General features: G+C 36.7%; 1 protein-coding gene and 1 long non-coding RNA gene across 3 annotated transcripts in view; one reads left to right on the top strand and one right to left on the bottom strand.

The window, feature by feature from the left end:
• Positions 1-19,251, bottom strand: part of LOC129364314 (transmembrane protein 266-like) — a 45,912-nt gene that overhangs the window by 3,186 nt on the left and 23,475 nt on the right. For both annotated transcript variants that reach the window (XM_055036878.1, XM_055036879.1), the window contains exons 6-11: positions 9,021-9,175; positions 7,741-7,814; positions 7,211-7,267; positions 6,698-6,836; positions 3,790-3,905; positions 2,110-2,305 (exon numbers count right to left, since the gene is read on the bottom strand). In XM_055036878.1, coding sequence (XP_054892853.1) covers positions 2,110-2,305; positions 3,790-3,905; positions 6,698-6,836; positions 7,211-7,267; positions 7,741-7,814; positions 9,021-9,175 — 737 coding nt within the window. The remainder of the gene's footprint in view (positions 1-2,109; positions 2,306-3,789; positions 3,906-6,697; positions 6,837-7,210; positions 7,268-7,740; positions 7,815-9,020; positions 9,176-19,251) is intronic.
• Positions 15,513-18,869, top strand: LOC129364316 (uncharacterized). The gene is made up of 3 exons (XR_008606430.1): positions 15,513-16,163; positions 17,301-17,389; positions 17,541-18,869. It is a non-coding gene; the product is annotated as an uncharacterized LOC129364316 (long non-coding RNA).

The following is a 19,251-nucleotide window of genomic DNA, read 5'->3' as shown; positions in this document are numbered from 1 at the left end:
AAGTCAAATTCCAAATATGTTATTCATAACAATTAAGTGCGCACAGAGTGATTGTTTTCAGTTTTTTTTTCTCTGCAAACCCAAAGTAAATGCATTTTTAAGCACTTTTTTCTGTTCAATTTAATTTTTATCAATCGTCCGATGTTGTCCACACTTTGGAAATCTTCCTAAAACTCCTTTGGTGAGCTTATTTTCTGAGAAAATAATTGATTCAATTCAGCTTCTGTTTATTTAAACAGCTACAACTACTGAGCCAGAAATGACAACACGAACCAGGTCTTGTTGAAATACATAAACGCATAATAAATCCATTTGACAGATAGAGTCAAAGTTGTCAGAAATAAAGTCTTGAAATATGTGTGTGAAGTAGATTGTATTAGTTTAATTTTTGTAAATATCTCATTGATAATATTCTGATTCATTGAGGTGTTTTTGTGTGCAGTTCTCTCTGTTTGGTGAGGATTGCACCCGTGGGAAACTACAAACAAAATGTACTTAATTATTTCACATATCCTAATTTTACAAGCCACCGACCATTGTTAATTCATATCTCAAGGGCATTTCTTATTCCAGTGAGATGTTTAACAACGTGGTCATGATGTAACAATGACCATTACCACAAAAGAAAATTTGTTACCAAACTGTGTTTAAATCAACATGGTTTTGTACTTTCAGGCATTTAACAAAGAATCCCCAGTGAGATCTGCTGATTTCGTGAGATTCCCTGATAGTTTGGTGGCCCCCTGCAGGTCAAGCAGGCAGAGCTGTTGAGGAATACAAATAAATTTAACTGGATTTGAGTTCATCTGACTTGACTCTAGCCTCTGTGGCCTCAGTGCTTGTCCCAGTGACCATGTTTCTGCAAAAAGCCTCGCTTGTTTCTCTCAGCCAGATTTCCCACTATGCCCTCGGGGTAAAATTGTGGTCACTGTGGAGCCTCCTCAGCGCCTGTCGTGGTTTGCAGGTGGGGGGCTGCTGCTGACAGGAGCCCACTCGCTCCAAACAAGGCCCAATGCGCAGAGCACTCTGTACCTGAACTGGCCCAAGTGACGTGTCCTGGCTCAGCTCGGCTGGTCGTAATGGGTCAGTAAGACAGATGGTTAAGGCGTAATGAAGCCCCGGCAGTTTAACACAGTGTTGGAGAACATGCTTGTGTGTTCTCCAACGCAAGCATGTTGGATCCTAAAAGCTTTTTTGCCCTCACATTAATCCCAGAGTGCCTGCAGTCTGATGGCGGTTGTGTGTAAGCAAGAGTTTAGCCTCCAAGCTGCTTCAGGGCAACTGCTCCAGATTAACTGTACACAACTCCAGCACCCAGTTCACCTGATGTTACCTCATTACAGTCTTTTTGTTTCACATATTTATGTGCATACTTTATGCTACAGCTCTGTGATGGGTCTGTCTTTATTTTTCCATGAGCAAAAACTGTATGTGTTGAAATTAGCATTTTTGGAGTTTTGATTAATTTCAATTCACTTGGCGTAAGATCTTCCCAGTCTAGTTTCATTGATCCATAAAACTTTTATTTAAAAAAAATGTTGTTTTTCCATATTTGTTAAAACTGTCACCATATCACGACAATGTAAAATGAGACAAATAATCTGAAAAAGTTGCTGTGGCTCCCTGAAAACATGCACCACGTCTGGCCATAAACAACCAACCATAGTCAGGAGGAGGGTCTTAGTGCTGAGTTAAGCTTATCAACATGCTGCTAAATGTGCTAATGGCTGAGAAATAACTTTAAAATAAAGAAAACATTTTATCTGCTGTAATCAGTGACCATTCTAACTGGCTTTCATGGGGTTGTGAAGGAGATGGAGCCCAACAACGAGCAGCAGAGGCTGTGCGTATGAGAACAGCACTAAGAACCTCCTCCTCTCTCTGATTAGTTGTTTTTTAGTGGAACCTGTGCATTTTTGAAGACTGAAATAGCAGTCTACAAAATAGGAGGAAGAAGAGCTTGATTTTTTCACAGATTATCTGTTTCATACTATACTGTTACAACAAAGAGACAGTTTTAATAATTATGGGGAAATATGTACATATGAATGTACATATTTTTGTACATTCAGCTTTGACTCAGACCTTACATGCGTAGCTTAGTCCAACCTGTATTAGCATGTGGCTCCCTGGGGTTTCTCTGCCCGCTCTCATCATCGGACTCCCCAGGGGTCAAACCTTCCACGACCTGGAAGCTCCTGCCCTGTTTGCCCCACGCGTGGTGGATCTGCATAGCTGCTTCACGCTCTGCTGTGAGGTCCAGGTCCTGCTGAGCCAGATGTGCCCGCAGCTGTCTGATCTCAAACTGCAAATGATACAGATGTGCAAGGATGTGCATGTGAATGAATGTAAAGTTAGAAAAAGGAAGGTTTAGAATGAGATTCAGGGGATTTTTGAACAAATGTAGAATCATGAGGGAGATGACAGGAATAGAAAACATTAAGAAAAAGAAAAGAAAGAGATAAAAAGTAAGCGTAAAGGGAAGTAAATGAGGAAAGACCGAAAAAGTCTTCCTGAGAATGAAAAATATGCTTAATTGATTTAGAACGCTATGACATCAGTCTTATGTTAAAGTCCGATTAAAATGAAGTTGCTCTTTGGAATGCACACAAGATTTTAAATGACATTTGTGATTGTCTTAATTTTCCAGCACAGCTCATCTGTTTGGTTTCAGCTCTGATGATGAGACTGAGATGAAATCAACTTGTTTGTGAATTACTGCTGCCCTCTGGTGGTGGAAGCCCATGAAGCCCATAAAGATGAGTTGACTCATCTTTATGGGCTTCTAACTGGGGCAAGATAAGTGGCGCCACCAAGAGGTTTTATTGATTTGTTTGTTTGCTAATTCTTATGCAATTATTGCCATCTGTGTGCCACAAATGTGCGATCCTGCCTCACTAATCCCCCAAACGCTCCAAAACACTCCAAAAAGTGTAACAACGGCAAAACAAAACCGCTGAAACTCTCTTGTTTCATGTATACAAGACCAATTTACATAACCTCCTCCAACCACCTAACATTTTCCATGCAGAGAACAGAATTTAGAAACTTGTAGAAACGTTGAATTTTATATACAAATATTTTCAGAAGTTAACTTTTTTTTTTTTTATCTTGAACAACTTGAAATGATAGAAAATTAAACTAACAACTTAGGGTGAGAGCCAGACTCTTTAAGACTCTTTCATTTTTCTGATAATAATGCAAATATAATATAAAGACAACTTTATGTAGAGAAATACCTAATAACAAAAATAAATCATCCCAAAATTTTGGTCAGACTGAAGACAGAAAATATTTTATCAGTTGGAAAATGTAGCACAAAAATCTAAAATTATTGTGTTTGTATCTAAAACAAATATAATTCAGCATCTTTAATATTCTAGATTTAGGTACAATTGTTACTGATTTTTAGGATATACTTTGACACATGTGACATTATGTTGTGCTATATATGTTCAATATTTTCTTGGTCTGGTCTGGAAGTCGTCCTTCTCATTTTAACTGACTTTCAATCTTGAGTTAGTATTGTGGAGGTTTTTGATGATTTTTGTATCTCAGAACATTTCGTGAGCAGAAATTCTTTTAAAAGGTAACAGAATAACTTCTACAAAACCACTATTAACAGCATGACCCGTCTTCTTGTTTGACAAAACAACCTTTTTGTCAAAATATTGCAGAATGTAAAGCAGAATCAACCTCAAAAACAGTTTCTGAGATCATATGTAAATGCTGACCTCTACTTTAGTGCACAAGTGTAAAAAAAAAAAAAAATACTGGAGTTGGACTTACAGCCTGCTCCTGACAGATCTGAGTGAGACGCTCCAGCTGCTCTTCCCTCACAGCCTTCGTCTTCTCACACTGCTGGATCTCCAGTTCCATCTCAACTTTGACTTGCAGGACATACGCTAAAAATGAAGAAGGAGTACAGGGAAAAAATAAATATGAAAAGAATTTAAATAACCTAACATGTGGGGACTGTGGGGTTTTTGATGCATAGTATTTAGACACATCAGTTACTTTTCTATAAAAGTCCTGTGTCTTATCAGGAGTATTTAAAGGTCAGAGGTCAGTGTGGCTGGACAATTAGCCCTTCAGTCCCAAGATGTCCATCACCACATAGACTAACACCAGGGTTTAATAGTAACATTATAACCTCACTGAATGAATAAACCAAGGTGTTAAAAAAAGAAAAGACCTCCTCATTTGTCCTGACATAGAGTTTATTTAAAGCTTAAATACAGTTTAAGTACACTCTTATAAGACATAGTATTTTCTGACAAGAGTCACAAAAATCCATATGGACAGAAGTGTTACATGGTTTTGGAAACGTCACCAGTTTGCCAACAGTTTCATGTTTGATGCAACTAAATCAGGCTCCACTTTTTGTTTCAACTGATTTGCGTTTCTGGAATAGTTTGTTGTGCAAAAAGAAATCTGCAAAACAAAATAAAAGACATGGATTTTGTCATTCGAATGTGTGTGGGCTCATGTTAAGCCAGGTGCCTACAACACCTGGACAGAAGTTTTATGTTTGCGTCTGATTCTAGTCAGAATGTAATTATAACCACAAGTTTCAATTTATTTTATTGAGATTTTATTGAGATTTTAAAACAAAGTAGCAAAAACAATGTAAAAGGAAGAAAATAGACAATGGTTTTACTTATTTTCTTTTATTTTTTGTTTTTACAAATAAAATACTTTGAAGTGCAGCAGGCATATTTAAAAAGTTCTTTTTACTCTAACACCACTGAGGGAAATCAGATGTAACCAAATACCTTCTGAAATCATCCAGTTACTGAACAAAGTTCATCTGTGTGTGAAGTTGTTGACAAAATATGAAAAAGGTCAAGGAGTAGCAATAGCTATAGCATGCAAAAGTACTCATACCATATACCATATCTGTTTATTTATGAGGTGATTCTGAATGGTAATCTGTCAAAACAAACGTGATGAGAATAAATTTGGATACCTGTTGGCGTCCCAGTTGCCAGACAAGCTATTTCACACCTTCCTGTTTTCACAGTTGTAACTTAGCCGCATGACATCAGACCTGGTAACATTATCAATTCTGACTTGAAATGTTAAACCGAGCAACGTACAATTGAACTCAGGTCTTTTAATCTGTTGGTTCCTTCTTTTCAAGCAAAGCTCACAGCCAACACCACATGCTACTTCATGCCTATTTATAGTCATGTTGGCACGCTCACATAACAAAAGGAGGAGACGTCACCAGGGGTCAGTTCAGTCAGACTTCAAACAGGCACAGAATCTCAAGCAGAAGCCCGCTGTCTGGCCACAAAATGTGACACATATTTCTGTAGATGCATGCGTCAGAGTCATCCGCGTGTTTTTCTGCTCGTGTGAGCGTCTGCATGTGTGCAAATCTCAGCAGTGTGGCAGCTTTGTGCAGCAGACACTTGCAAGTGTAATTTACACTGCAAAGGATTCTCGTGAAAGTCAAGGAGGCCAACACATTGTCCTGCTCCGCTCTGTTAACTCGCCTCATTGGATGTTCGACTGGCTGTACAATCCACTGAAAAATATCAAAATCACAGACTCCCTTCTGAAAACGTAAAACAAGACTAATTCACATTTGGTAACTAGCATAGCGAGAGTCTGGATACAAGCAGCTGAATTGAGATGCTAGAAATGCCCTAGAGACAGGATGAGGAACTCATCCAAAGGAGTCATTTGGATGAGCTGAAAGTTTAGCTGCAAAGTTTTTCACTTTTCAGTAAAAACACTACTTTGTTCTGGGTGTTTTTAGACACGCATCCTCTTCTATTTTAAGCGGGTGATATTTCCCATCTGACACAGCTGATAAATCCCAGTTTTTCAGCTGCGTAGTAACAGCTCGTTCCTCTGCATTTCCATTATCATCAGGCTGCTGCCGCCTAATATGTCAAGTTACTCAGACAGACCACCTGCTGTAGCTTGAGTGTTTTTGTGGATTACTGATGTGTTTTACCACTGAATAAACAAAAAAAAATCACTCAGCTTGAAGTGAGCAGCAGAGAAACAGGTTTATTCCAGTTGCAGATGTATGTTAAAACATAGAATATGCTGCTGGCTCTGTTTCCCATTCGTAAATCTGCTTAAATTATGCATTCAAATAGTGACACCGAGATAAGGACTTGATCTTCATTAAAACTTTAATACCTGGATTAAAGTCATTCAAATATTGACAGGCAGGTTATTTACTTTATAGATATTAGAGAAACACTCAAAGAATGACAAAAAAGAGATTAAATAAGAACTACAAATGTGACATGGCTGTGTTACCTGTTAGCCATGCTTGATAAACATGAACATGAACAAGCTGCAGTCAGCTGTGTTTTGTATGCAGCTGTTCCTGTATGCAGTCAGAGACCTGCTTTAAGGGTGACCTCTGAACATGGATCGAACCGAGGTGCATTAGCATAGCTGGGACAACAATTACATTCAATACACTTTCTTTGAATCTACTTAACCATACCCTTCAAATCAATGTGAATCAGAGCAGAGAGGCAGCAATTTACTCTGAATGATGATAGATGGTTGTACGGCCCTGAACTGCAAATAATTTGTATGTTGATGGGAAAAACGGGGTTATTAGAAAAACCAGCTAATTTTCTGTTGTGATCACTGTGATTTCAGAAATCATTTAGTTTCTTTACAAGACAAATCGTTATTAGATACGGTTTTATTTCTCTCTCACCGTCGATGATCCTCTTGACCCTCCAAATGCGCAGGGTGATGATGAGGCTGATGGCGTCCCAGGGGCTGCTGGGCCCATTGGCCACTGTGGAGGCCACCATTGGGGCCAGAGAAAGCACAATGACGGCACCATCAAACACCTGGGGATGTAAACACAGACACATTTACAATTATGAAAAAAATAGAACAAAAGTTATTTTGGCGTCAAGCTGTATGAATAATTAAAAGTCCAATGGTATGCCAATATATGGTGTGTGTTTGTGTAAGGTAGCAGAGAATTTACAGAGAACTGGAAACCTCTGGTAAACTCTATCCAACATAAAGAAGCACAGACCTTGTTTGTGTTTGTGTAGCTTTTGGGAGGTTTTATTAGTTTTATTAGTTAGTTTTTGATGAAATTTTTTTTAAAAATAAAAACTGGGTTGGTAAAATAAAAGAAGGATGCTTTGTAAAAAGGAAACACCATTGCAATCTGGTTCACCAGCAAAGCTTTTGCTGGTGAACCAGTACTGACCTCCACTTTGTTTTCGATGTAATCCCAGATCCCAAGCACTACAATTCTGAAGACAGTCTGATGAAGACAAAACGACAAAGAGAAGAGACAGCTGTTTCCATGAACAAATAAAAACGAGACAAAAATATTGAAATTAAATCAGATTTAGTTTCATTAATCTAAAAGGTCTGTCGGACAAAATAGACAATAATAAAATTCTGCCAGTGGAGAACATTCAGCATCAGGATATGTGCAGAGAAAAACACAATCTGGAAATTACAAAATATTATAACTTGATACTTTTTGTATTTTGTACACAATAAACATCCTGTTCAGAAATTTTGTTTTAGGTTCCACTGGGTTAAATTTCAGTATGCTGAGCCTCTTTTTTCTTCAGATAATAACTTGCTTGCATTGTTGATGACAGGCCCTTAAGCACGCTTAATGTTCAGCAAGTTTAACTATTTGAACACACAGATTACTGCATAAGGACAGTTTCTGCTGCAATCAAATGACACATAAGGTGTTATTGTGATTAAAATGTGTCTTACCTCTGAAAAGAAAAGCGACAGGATGATAAGGCTGATCCAGTGGATAATGGTGGCGAATTGAAACGCATTGGAAACTGAAGGATGAGGAATCAGGAGAAAATAATTTAGCTGTAAAGAAGTCATGACATTGCAATCAATTTTGAAACACAACTCATGCATCCCTGAATTAAAATAAACAGAAAATGCCTATTTATTAGCTATGAACTCATCTACTAACTTGCAGGACTGATCACACCTCACAGCCCACTACATGCTTCTCTTTGTCTTGCTGGAGTGGCAGCGGACTTAGATGAAATTACAATAGATGTAGAGAAGCTGAAATCCAACAGTCTGTGCTTTAAGTCTCTGGTCAGGCCTGAATGCTGGCCAGTAATCAATAGAGATATGCTGGCAGCCACTGACAAGAGACTTTGTTCATTATCACCTCTCTGCATGAGTCTACATTACAATAATTCACCATCCAGCTCTGCTGTGACAGACAGACAGACCACAAACTCATCACTGAAACCAGTTACTTAAACTAAGATGTATAACGTTGTATATTCACTGTTTGACATTGAATCAGACAAAACATTTTGTGCTTTATGTAATTTATAATTACCATTTTTTTATTTACTTATTTACTTATTTATTTTATTTCTGTCTTTAAAGTTAGAAGTTTACACACAACACAACTCCTTCAAAGAGTTCAGAAAAGCCCAGATTATGATGGTTCCAAGGTTTAATAAATTAATCTCCTCCAATGAGAATATGCCAGTATGAACTCCCAGGAAGTTAGTGTCCCATAGATGAGTCTATTTGGTGCCAAATGTGTGATCAATCCCAAAACCAAAACAAAATACAAAATAAAAGGCTGGCTTGAGATAGTAAGGCAGAGATAAGCAGTAAAGACTGTAGATGAATGAAAAATAAAATTAAATTAAAATGAAACTAAATCAAATTAAAAGTGCCAAGAGAAAAGACATAAACCACATTTAGTTTTACTTTGAGGGTTCGGATCTCTTTTCCTTTAGTTGTGTATGCTCTTGTAATTGTGTGGACATTCATTTTCCATCATCACTTTTAGGTATTTTTGCAATTGTTTTCTGTTCAAAAGAGCAAGGTACAAATGCAGCAGAATATTAACGATGAAAATCATCTGTTTTCTCTTTGTTTTAAGTAGATGGGTGTGCAGGAAACCAGAGGTTGAGTTAATAATGACAAATCATGATTAAAGTAGCAAATCTTCCCACAGCAAGACAGAAATTCATAGAGCAAAATGGGACAAATCAAATTCTTACATTGTAAGAGTTTGGTGTCTATGAGCAACTCCAACGACAGAAAAAGCACCACCAGAATAACACAGGCCACCAGCACACAGTTGAAGCCAGCGCTGAACAGGCAGACCTGCCACAGAGCCACTCGACGCCCACAGCAAGGCTTCAGCCAGTTGGACCTACGAGAAATGGAAAGATGGGTGATGGGCAAGTTAAAACTTTAAAAAAAAATCACCAGCATTTTACCAATTGATCAATTGGAATACAAAACAGAGATTGTAAATCAGTCAGACCCAGATTAAGCGTAAAATATTACACATTCTCTTAAAAAAAAGCAAGAATTACATATTTGCTCTTATAAGCATAATCATATTTCTGTTTGTTCTCAGCCATCCAAGATATGACAAAACTAAAAAAGGCTTAAAAATAAAGCAACTGAACAAGTTAGAATTTAAATAGCCCATAACTTGTATGGGGAACCATTTCAATAAATCAATGTTTATGAGGAATTTTATTAAAGCTTTTGTATTTAGAATTTTAAATTTTTGTAAAGATGAAGCAGAGATTAGATCAGTCAGACTGAACAAAACTTGAATTTTAAACATTTGAATTTTGGTTTTATTTCTCAATAGTTTGTTGATATGCATTCCTAGTCATTTTTGATCCTGCAGCCTGAATGTTTATGTTTATGGTCCCCCCCCAATACTGACATGGAATTTACTCCTTTGCTTATAAGCATCCACCCACACCGCCAACTTGATGATTTAGATGCTTTGCTTGGAGTTCCAAACATGACCAATAGAGGGCGCCAGTTTCCAGTCATGAAAGGTGATGTTTGTTCAAATTCAGGAGAGGTTTGGGGTCGACAGTGAGAGCGAACGGTGGTCAGAGACACCATTGACAGAGAGAGGGACAGTGAGGCTCTGTGAACCACTATTTTCACTATCAGCGCTGTGACCAGAATACTGATGGGCTTCTTTATACGTGGCAATGAAGGAAGTCCCTGTAAGGGATAACGCTGAGAAGGAAGAGTTTTCTGCTTCATACAAATAGTGCTTCAAAACAGAAGACTGACTGTATTATATAGAAGGAGGAGAAACCGATGTGTGAATTGTTTTTCAAAAGGGAGCTTGCTTTCCGATTATTATTAGACACATCTTAAAATCTGAAAACAGACAAAGTTATTTTGTGATCACTGGGTGCTGATAGATATGGTAATTATGCAGACATTAAATTATTAAAGTGTCTGAATCCTGTTTTGAAATAGTAAATTGTTTCCACTGACTCGTACATATCAGCTACAAGGGCCGACAGCCGGAGCTGAGAAAAACAATGCCCCTTTTCCAGTTTTCCAGCTGGAATGGAAAGTTGGCTCTTCCCACTACCTTTCCCATCTCCCCATGGTCTGGCATGGATGAGGCAGACTTTGGCAGAGCGTTTCCCTCCTCTGATCATGTCTTCATTCCTTGGCATGGTGCTAATATGAGCTGCAATGGTGGCAAAATGGCTGCAGCCTCAGAAATGATTTCACACCACACATCATGGAGGAATGTGAACATTTCATTCAGTGTAACAGTATAACTATTAAAGCTCTTTGTTTAATCTGGAAAGCAATGTTTAAAAACGTCTCGGATCCTTCGAGGAATGATTTAAGTTCCAACTCTTAAGTTTTGCTGCAGGGTTTAAAATAACTGTAATTAAATAAATTAACCCATTTAAAAAAAAATTTTTTCCAATAAAATATAAAGTAATAATCAAAAGCAAGAGATAGTTGAAGACTGTGTATTTTAACTAAAGTGGCATAAAGACAATGTTTGGTTTGCAACCACTTAACACAATTGTTAAGTGGTGCCATTGTAAAGTGCTCAAACTTGACTTTAAAATAGCTACATCTATTGTAGCTATTTTGTAAAATCTCTCTTCATTTTATAATAAAGAAACTATTAAAAATACAAGAAAAAGAAGGCATTTCCATAAGTTATGGTTCAGTCAAATTTTACTGTCTGATTGAAAGCCCATCATTGTCTTTGCCTTTTAATGCTTCACACCACCGCTGGAAGGCAGAAAAAAGGCTGCAACTATAAAACTCTGGCGGAAAAGCAAGTGATAAAAATGAAATATGGTCCTCACAGAACTTTATAAAGGTTAGAGTCTCCTCCAGCTTTGATAGATCCATTGATCACTTTGAAATACAGCAAGTAACAACAAACAACCTAAAGCAGGGCTGTGGTCTAGATCTATTTTCTGGGTTATTTTACAGAGCCTGTTTATAAATCAAGAACAGAACCATCAACACTGTGCACAGAGTCCATAGGCGACAGATTTTTATTTCTATATTTTACTATCCTTGATTTAATCATGAGGTTTTTTGCTTTTATTTATGGGATAGACTTTAAATTATTATTATTATTATTATTTGAAGATCTTTAACTAAAGTCACTCCTGCCTGGGCTGCTATTTATGATTTTGATCGTAAAAAATGCTTAGATTCAAATAAATGTTAATACTACCACGGCTTTACCAGCATTTAATAGGGCTGTCAGGCCAGTTTTTCACCACAGAGCCAAATTAGTTTTTTCGTGCGACAGACTGGCGACCTGTCCAGGGTTTACTCTGCCTCTCGCCCGAAACGTTCGCTGGAGACCAGCACCCCTTCCGACCCCGCGAGGGACAAGGGTGTACAGAAAATGGATGGATGAAATTTGTTTTTGTTTTTCTGGCTTTTCTGAGTATCTCTTTATACAGAATTGTTTTGGCAGAATTTGCATAAAACAAAACAAAAACTCATTTTCAAGAATGAGGAGCCATTTGTTATGACTGTAGGTACATTATATATACCTATATATATATATATATATATATATATATATATATATATATATATATATATATATATATATATATATATATATATATATATATATATATATATATATATATATATGAATGATAGATTTACACAAAACATATGTATATATATGTTTTGTGTAAATTTGGACAAACTGCATTCACTGTTAAAATTCTCCATGGTACATGGTCACCTGATGACACAATGCATTTCAACACTACACAAAACTGACCACTGGAAAACACTTTTTCTAAACTGATATTGATGTAATATATTAGTGCAAACGTTTCCATTATCTTGTACTCAGAGGTTTTTTTGTTTTATCTTCAATGATCACCTGAGGAGTTTTAAATAATTGGTGACAACAACTGTCAGAAGAGGTAAAAGAAATGAACAAAACATTGTTTTTGCAATAAACGATTAAGAAATTTAACACCGGCGAAGTAGACAAATTTATACTCCAACATGCAGTCAATTAAAATGATGTAAATTTGGGTTTTTGTTGATTAGTTTGGAGTAACATGTAGGCTTAGTTCTGCACTAGTTAAGTTAGTCTGGCTGGTTCTGTGTTTTGTGTTTATCATCCTCTCTGGTCCTTCTGTAGCTTGTGAAATGTCATCATCAGTTAACACTTACGACAGCAGCATGACTTTGGTGTTGCACAGCTTAAGCTATCAGCTGTTTTCATCATCTGACAACCTTTAAATAGAAAAATATCCATTTGGCTGTTGTATGCTTTTTTCTCAAAACGTAATATATGCTGTGATGTATAGCTTATTCAGATAATAAGCTGTACAAGAACAACTATTTCTTTGATTTTGATCTAAATTTTAAAAAGACAGCAACACATTCCACCATTTTACCTTTACACTTTTTTCTATACCATATTACAAAACTATTTGCTTGACGTAGAAAACTTTAGGAGTGTGTTCCTCAGAATATTTGAAGTATCCAGAAGTGTATGTGTAAGGTCAGACACTGATGCTCAAATTAAAGCCTAAATCCTAGTCTCCGTTCCATTTAATCGTGAATCTAATCTTGGGTTGAAGGCAGGTCAATCAAGTTCTTCCACAGCTTCACTTGTTCACCCATGACTTTATAGACCTTCACTTTCTGCACTGGAACTGATACATTGCGTTGGTTTCCAGTAATGGAGTGCTTTACATCACTGTATTTGATGCTATCTATTACCCTTGGTGATGTCAGCCTTGGATTGCACATAAAAGACCATTCCACAAAGATGTCTACAAGCTGTTACTAAGCTAACTCGAAGGCATTGTGAAATCTGTAGCTATCAATTTTGCAAAAAGTTGGCAACCTGCATACATTGCACTTTAAAATTCACTAACCATGCTATGGGATTTATGTGATTTACCACTTTCTGGTTGAATTGCAGTTGTCACTAATCACTTCCACTTCCCTAAAACTCCAATAACAGTTCACTGTGGAACATTGGGTAGCAAAGAAATTATGACTGGACTCACTGCACAGTTGGCATCCTATCATTTTACCTTGCTGGGATTCATTTAGCAGTTCTGAAAGCAACCTATTTTTTAACAAATGTTTGTAGAATCAGTCTGAACGAAGAGCTGCTGAATTTCATATGTATGTGGCTAAGAAACTGACTGGAGCACATCAATCCAAATCATTTGGACTGATGAGCAAAAATTATTACCAATTTTCTGTATAAAAACGAATAAAACACTGACATGATTTCTATCCTCATTTTCAGAACATCTCGCTGTTTTGAAAATTTGTAATGTACGAATCTTACCAGGTACAGAAAAAAAAACCAAAAAACAAACTGATGTGTGACTGACTAAAACCAAATTAGGTGACTTAAAATTGACCTTGACTGAATACAGGACAAATGTTCCGTCAGATCACATTGCTTCAGATTAAACTAATCTAAAGTTCACTGTAAGATGTTCCTTGTATCTGTATTTATTATACACATATGAATCCATTTTATAATCTGTGTGCCTAACTGATACTGATATATTTCCAGACATTCACAGCAAGCATTGATCAGAATATGCTTACAACAGAAGGCGATATCTGATGTTTTTGGAATTTGAATTGAGTAAATTTAGTATGAATTATAAAGGGTAACTAACTAAAAAGAATTTGCAGGAAAAAAAAATACTCTCAATAAAAGAAACTTGCAATATATAACTGAATAGTAACGATTTTGTCTAAGGCTGTCTCTCTACTAGATGGGCCTGCAGCAGTCCCTGTGGCAGAGGACTTGAGAAGATAACAGGAAGGCAGGTCAGACTCCAAGAGAAGTTCTGCACTCCAATTAAATCGGAACAAATTGGCTCAGCCAGGTGAGAGCCCTTTGAGAGACCATTACTCTGAAAAGGAGGATTTTAGCATTCTACTTTTTTATTTTTGAATAAAATAAGGCATGCAGTATGTTAAGAGAAATGAGCTGCACGTTTTGCAACAGTTGTTTTTTTTACTGGCTATTTACCTCATTTCTGCATATTTCCATGTGCAAGTTTCGCTAAATACATGTTGATGGGAGCAAATTAAACCTTAAAATTTAAATGCAACGTATTGCCATTATCCTTTCAGTTAGGATTCTAAACATAATTTAAAACTTTGGTTGTTTGAATAAATATCTATCCACATATCAGGCCTAACTTAAGAGAAACAAGGATGAATCCCACTGTCTGTGACACCCTCGATCTATTTTTGTGAAGCTAGTGGGACAACAAATTGTTTATTTAGGTTTTTTTTTTCATTTTTTTTACATTAAAAGTGCAACTATGTTGTCATGATTTGCTTTTTAATTAAATTAAATTAAATTAAATTAAATTAAATTTCTATGTTAGCTTTATTTTGTTACGCAATCTGAGTAACAGAAAGTTTTTTTTCAATGAAAATGCAATGTTTCTTATGGAAGCCCGTTTCCGCCACTCTGTTAAAAAAATTAAATAAAATTATCTCATTATAATGAGATAGTATCTCAAAATAATGAGATAGTATCTCATTATAATGAGATAGTATCTCAAAATTATGAGATACTATCTCAAAATAATGAGATAGTATTTCAAAATAATGAGATACTATCTCAATATAATGAGATAGTATCTCAATATAATGAGATAGTATCTCAATATAATGAGATAGTATCTCAATATAATGAGATAGTATCTCAAAATAATGAGATAGTATCTCAATATAATGAGATAGTATCTCAATATAATGAGATAGTATCTCAAAATAATGAGATAGTATCTCAATATAATGAGATAGTATCTCAATATAATGAGATAGTATCTCATTATATTGAGATAGTATCTCAATATAATGAGATAGTATCTCAAAATAATGAGATAGTATCTCAATATAATGAGATAGTATCTCAATATAATGAGATAGTATCTCATTATAATGAGATAGTATCTCAATATAATGAGATAGTATCTCAAAATAATGAGATAGTATCTCATTATAATGAGATAGTATCTCATTATAATGAGATAGTATCTCAAAATAATTAAATAGTATCTCAAAATAATGAGATAGTATTTCAAAATAATGAGATAGTATCTCATTATAATGAGATAGGAGACTGTGGAGGTTGAACCCCCTTTCGAATTGGTTCAGTCCACCTGGGCCGATTTGACGGTACCATCGGTCGCGCCTGCCGCCTGAAATCACCTAGCTAAATGTAGCTATTTACAACGGTAAGAATTGTGGTTTTGTTAATTTAAATTAAGTCTGCAATATAAGCTAGCATAGTATAAAGTAATCAATTTGTTATACTGACGACGGTAGCTAATTTTGAAGACATCAAAATTAGCTACCGGTTTCTGTTTCTTCACTTCGTCAGTGCACAACTGACTTTTCGTTGATTGTAGTTAATATCTGAGGATTACGTGGTACGTTTATTTGCTGTAATGATACATGTTCAGTCTACCACAAAGTGTAATAACTGGTGAGTAGTTCCTAGATGCTGCATCACGCTCCCAAACCATTGCGACGCCAAAACGATACCTCTAGCCTATGTATTTTTTTAAGTTAAACTAAAATATGTCGTGGCATTTTATGTCACGTACTCTGTCAGAATCTCTCTCTTTTATTAAATTTTAAATACTTTATGTACCTGGTCCCCAAGCAAATAAATAAAATAATAAATAATTGTTTTGTCTGTTTGCAAATCAATTTCTTTGATTTAATCAGTAAGTTCAAGTAACAAACAAAACATTATGTGCTTGGTTTTGTACAGTGCAGGTTGTTTCAGAAAGAGAAGAGTGGATGGTGTGCACCAGCTGGATTTTCACAAGCCTTAACTCATCACACAAGCGGTATAAGTGACTTCTCTGCTATAGTGTGTTTCTCCAGTTCTCCATTGAAAGACCTTTATGCTCCTCAGACAGCTTCATTTTATGTTTTCTTTCCTTTTCTACTGCTAAAGACATTGTCAGTATGGAACGGTACAGTTCTTTGTTATTACCAATAAATATTTTCTTATCTTTTCTGTGAATTTAAAGAGGTTTCTCAAGATGTGTCCATTTAAACCACTGTATATGCATAAATTTGTGTAATTACACAAATAAAATAACTGTGGTAATAGTTATTATAAAACAAAAGTTTAAAAAGATGCATTCCATTTTCTGTTCACCCTTGTCCCTATTGGGGTTGGGAGTTGCTGCTGCCTCTCCAGCTTCGTTCCAGACGAGAGGTGGGGTCACCTGGACAGGTTGCCAGTCTGTCACAGGGCAACATAGAAACAAACAGGACAAACAACCATGCACACACACACTCACACCTAGGGAGAATTTGGAAAGACCAATTACCCTGACAGTCATGTTTTTGGACAGTGGGAGGAAGCTGGAGTACCCGGGGAGAACCCACCATGCACAGGGAGAACATGCAAACTCCGTGCAGAAAGACCCCGGGCAGGGAATCGAACCTATGACCTTCTTGCTGCAAGGCAACAGTGCTAGTAACTGCACCACTGTGCAGGCCCCCTAGTAAAATCATTTCACAAAAAAATAAATAAATTGCGCTTAAAGGAATTATGAATGTCCCGGCCCGGGGTCTTTCTGCATGGAGCCTGCATGTTCTGTGCATGTGTGGGTTCTCTCCGGGTTCTCCAGCTTCCTCCCACAGTCCAAAAACATGACTGTCAGGGTAATTGGTCTTTCCAAATTCTCCCTAGGTGTGAGTGTGTGTGTGCATAATTGTTTGTCCTGTCTTTCTCTGTGTTGCCATGCGACAGACTGGCAACCTGTCCAGGGTGACCCCGCCTCTCGCCCAGAACGCAGCTAGAGATAGGCACCAGCACCTCCCAACCGCACTAGGGACAATGGTGTTAGAAAATGGATGGATAAATGGCATTATGAATTATAATTAATTTTTCAGGAAAATTATAATTTGTAGTATGACTTGCTTTACATTTTATTGGAAACATGATGGTCTTGTGTATCTTCACCTTCCAGTGTATGATCACAGAATGGATGACCTGAGTGATTTCCTGAGACAAAGAATTATTCCTGAGGAAACTATTGAGACCATGCTGAGAGAGAAGGTACAAGCTAAAAAATAAATCAGTATTTCAAAAATTACAGTTTGTTTAAGGCATGTGTCTAGCAATGTTATATAATTGAATTCAAATAATTTGCATGCAATTCTAGTTCCATAAGTTTTAAAATAAATTATTTTTTATTCTTCTTGTTTAGATTGATAGCAGTGTCATCCAACTCATGACAGATGAAGAGCTAAAGAGTTATTTGCCATCATATGGAGACCGCATCGCCCTATTAGGATACTGTAAAAGGAAGGAAACTGGTCCCCCAAACAGTCGCAAATCAAAACTGTTTGAGCGCCTGAAATCAAAGCTGGGTAAAAGGAAAACTGCCAGATGGAACTCCTGAGATGGGATATGATGACGGAGGAGTCGTCAGAGACTGTCTTTCTGAATTCTGGAAAGAATTCTATGACCAATGTACTACAGGAAACACTTACAGAGTGCCTTTTCTGAGACATGATTATGGACAGAGCCAGTGGGAGAGTGTAGGCCGAATAATTGTTTTTGGATGGACAAGAGAGAAATATCTTCCTATGAAGATTGCACCTGTCATACTAGAGCAAGCAGCCTTTGGACAGGTAAAAAGTGATGTAGTGGAGAATTTCCTTAAGTGCATGCCTGAATCTGAGCGCTTTGTGTTTCAGTCATGGCAGTCAGACTTCAGCAGTGTTGACCAAGAGGAATTGATAGAGATTCTTGATAACTACAGTTGCAGACGAATGCCAACTGCCAGCAACGTAAATGAAATCCTCCAGGAGCTTGCACACAAAACACTTGTCCAAGAGCCTGCTTATGTTATTGAACAGTGGGCCAAAACACTCAGTAACACCGGGAACAGCTTCCAGGATCTTTCTTCAGTGTATGAAAACTTACAACCAAATGCAAGAAAAGTTTTGAAGTCCATTGTCTTTCCTCAGGAAATGAGTGGTCATCAGAAGGACATTCAAAAGTATGTTAGCACATATATCAGGAACGCAGATTTGCAGCATCTGTCCTTGTTTCTAAGGTTCTGCACAGGTTCAGACCTGTTCTTGGATAAGAAAATTCTTATTGATTTTACAAAGATTCAAGGGTTTCTCAGAAGACCTGTGGCTCACACATGTAGCTGTGTCCTCGAGCTGTCAATCTATTATGATAGCTATCCAGATTTCAGTGCTGAAATGAACAAGGTTTTGGACTCTAATGTATGGGTCATGGACATTATTTAAAGATTTTAAAGTGATGGAGGAAGAGGAAAAAAAAAGAGATTAAGGTGGCTATTTAAAGTAACAAGTTGCCTATCAAAATCTAAGTAGATGTTTTCCCCCAAAATTTCCTTATCAGAATTTAAGGTTTTACAGATAACAATTTACCAGGGTGATGTTACCATTCCCAAATTTCTACAGATGTTATAAAAAGGGATCACTTATTTGTGAGAGGTGAATGTTTGTTTGTGCAGCACAGCTGTTGGTTTGTTTAAGGGTAGATTGTCAAAACTCTACCATATATGCACAAGTTTTGCAAATTCAGATCTGTTAACTGTCAGTGGAATGTCAAAATAATGGATTTTTCTTTGTTGAAAGAATACAAAATAAATATATTTTGAATAAAGTGTAGGGTCTGTTTATATTTTGCTGTTGCACTGTAAACATATTTATTGGCCATAATACTGAAAAACATATATACGGTACAGACCAAAAATTTGGACACAACCTGCAAGAAAGCTCATTTACTAACCTGACAGGTCACACCTGTGAGGTGAAAACCATTTCAGGTGATGACCTCTTGAAGCTTATCAAGAGGTCGTCTGTGATTACTGTGATTTGCATTAATCATATTTACCTTTTGCAGTAATCACAGCAAAAGGTTGCTACTTTTGAAGA

The sequence above is a fragment of the Poeciliopsis prolifica genome, unplaced genomic scaffold, assembly GCF_027474105.1.
Source record: "Poeciliopsis prolifica strain line A6 unplaced genomic scaffold, Auburn_PproV2 SCAFFOLD011, whole genome shotgun sequence".
Lineage (NCBI taxonomy): Eukaryota > Metazoa > Chordata > Actinopteri > Cyprinodontiformes > Poeciliidae > Poeciliopsis > Poeciliopsis prolifica.
This window is presented reverse-complemented; position numbering and strand designations above follow the sequence as displayed.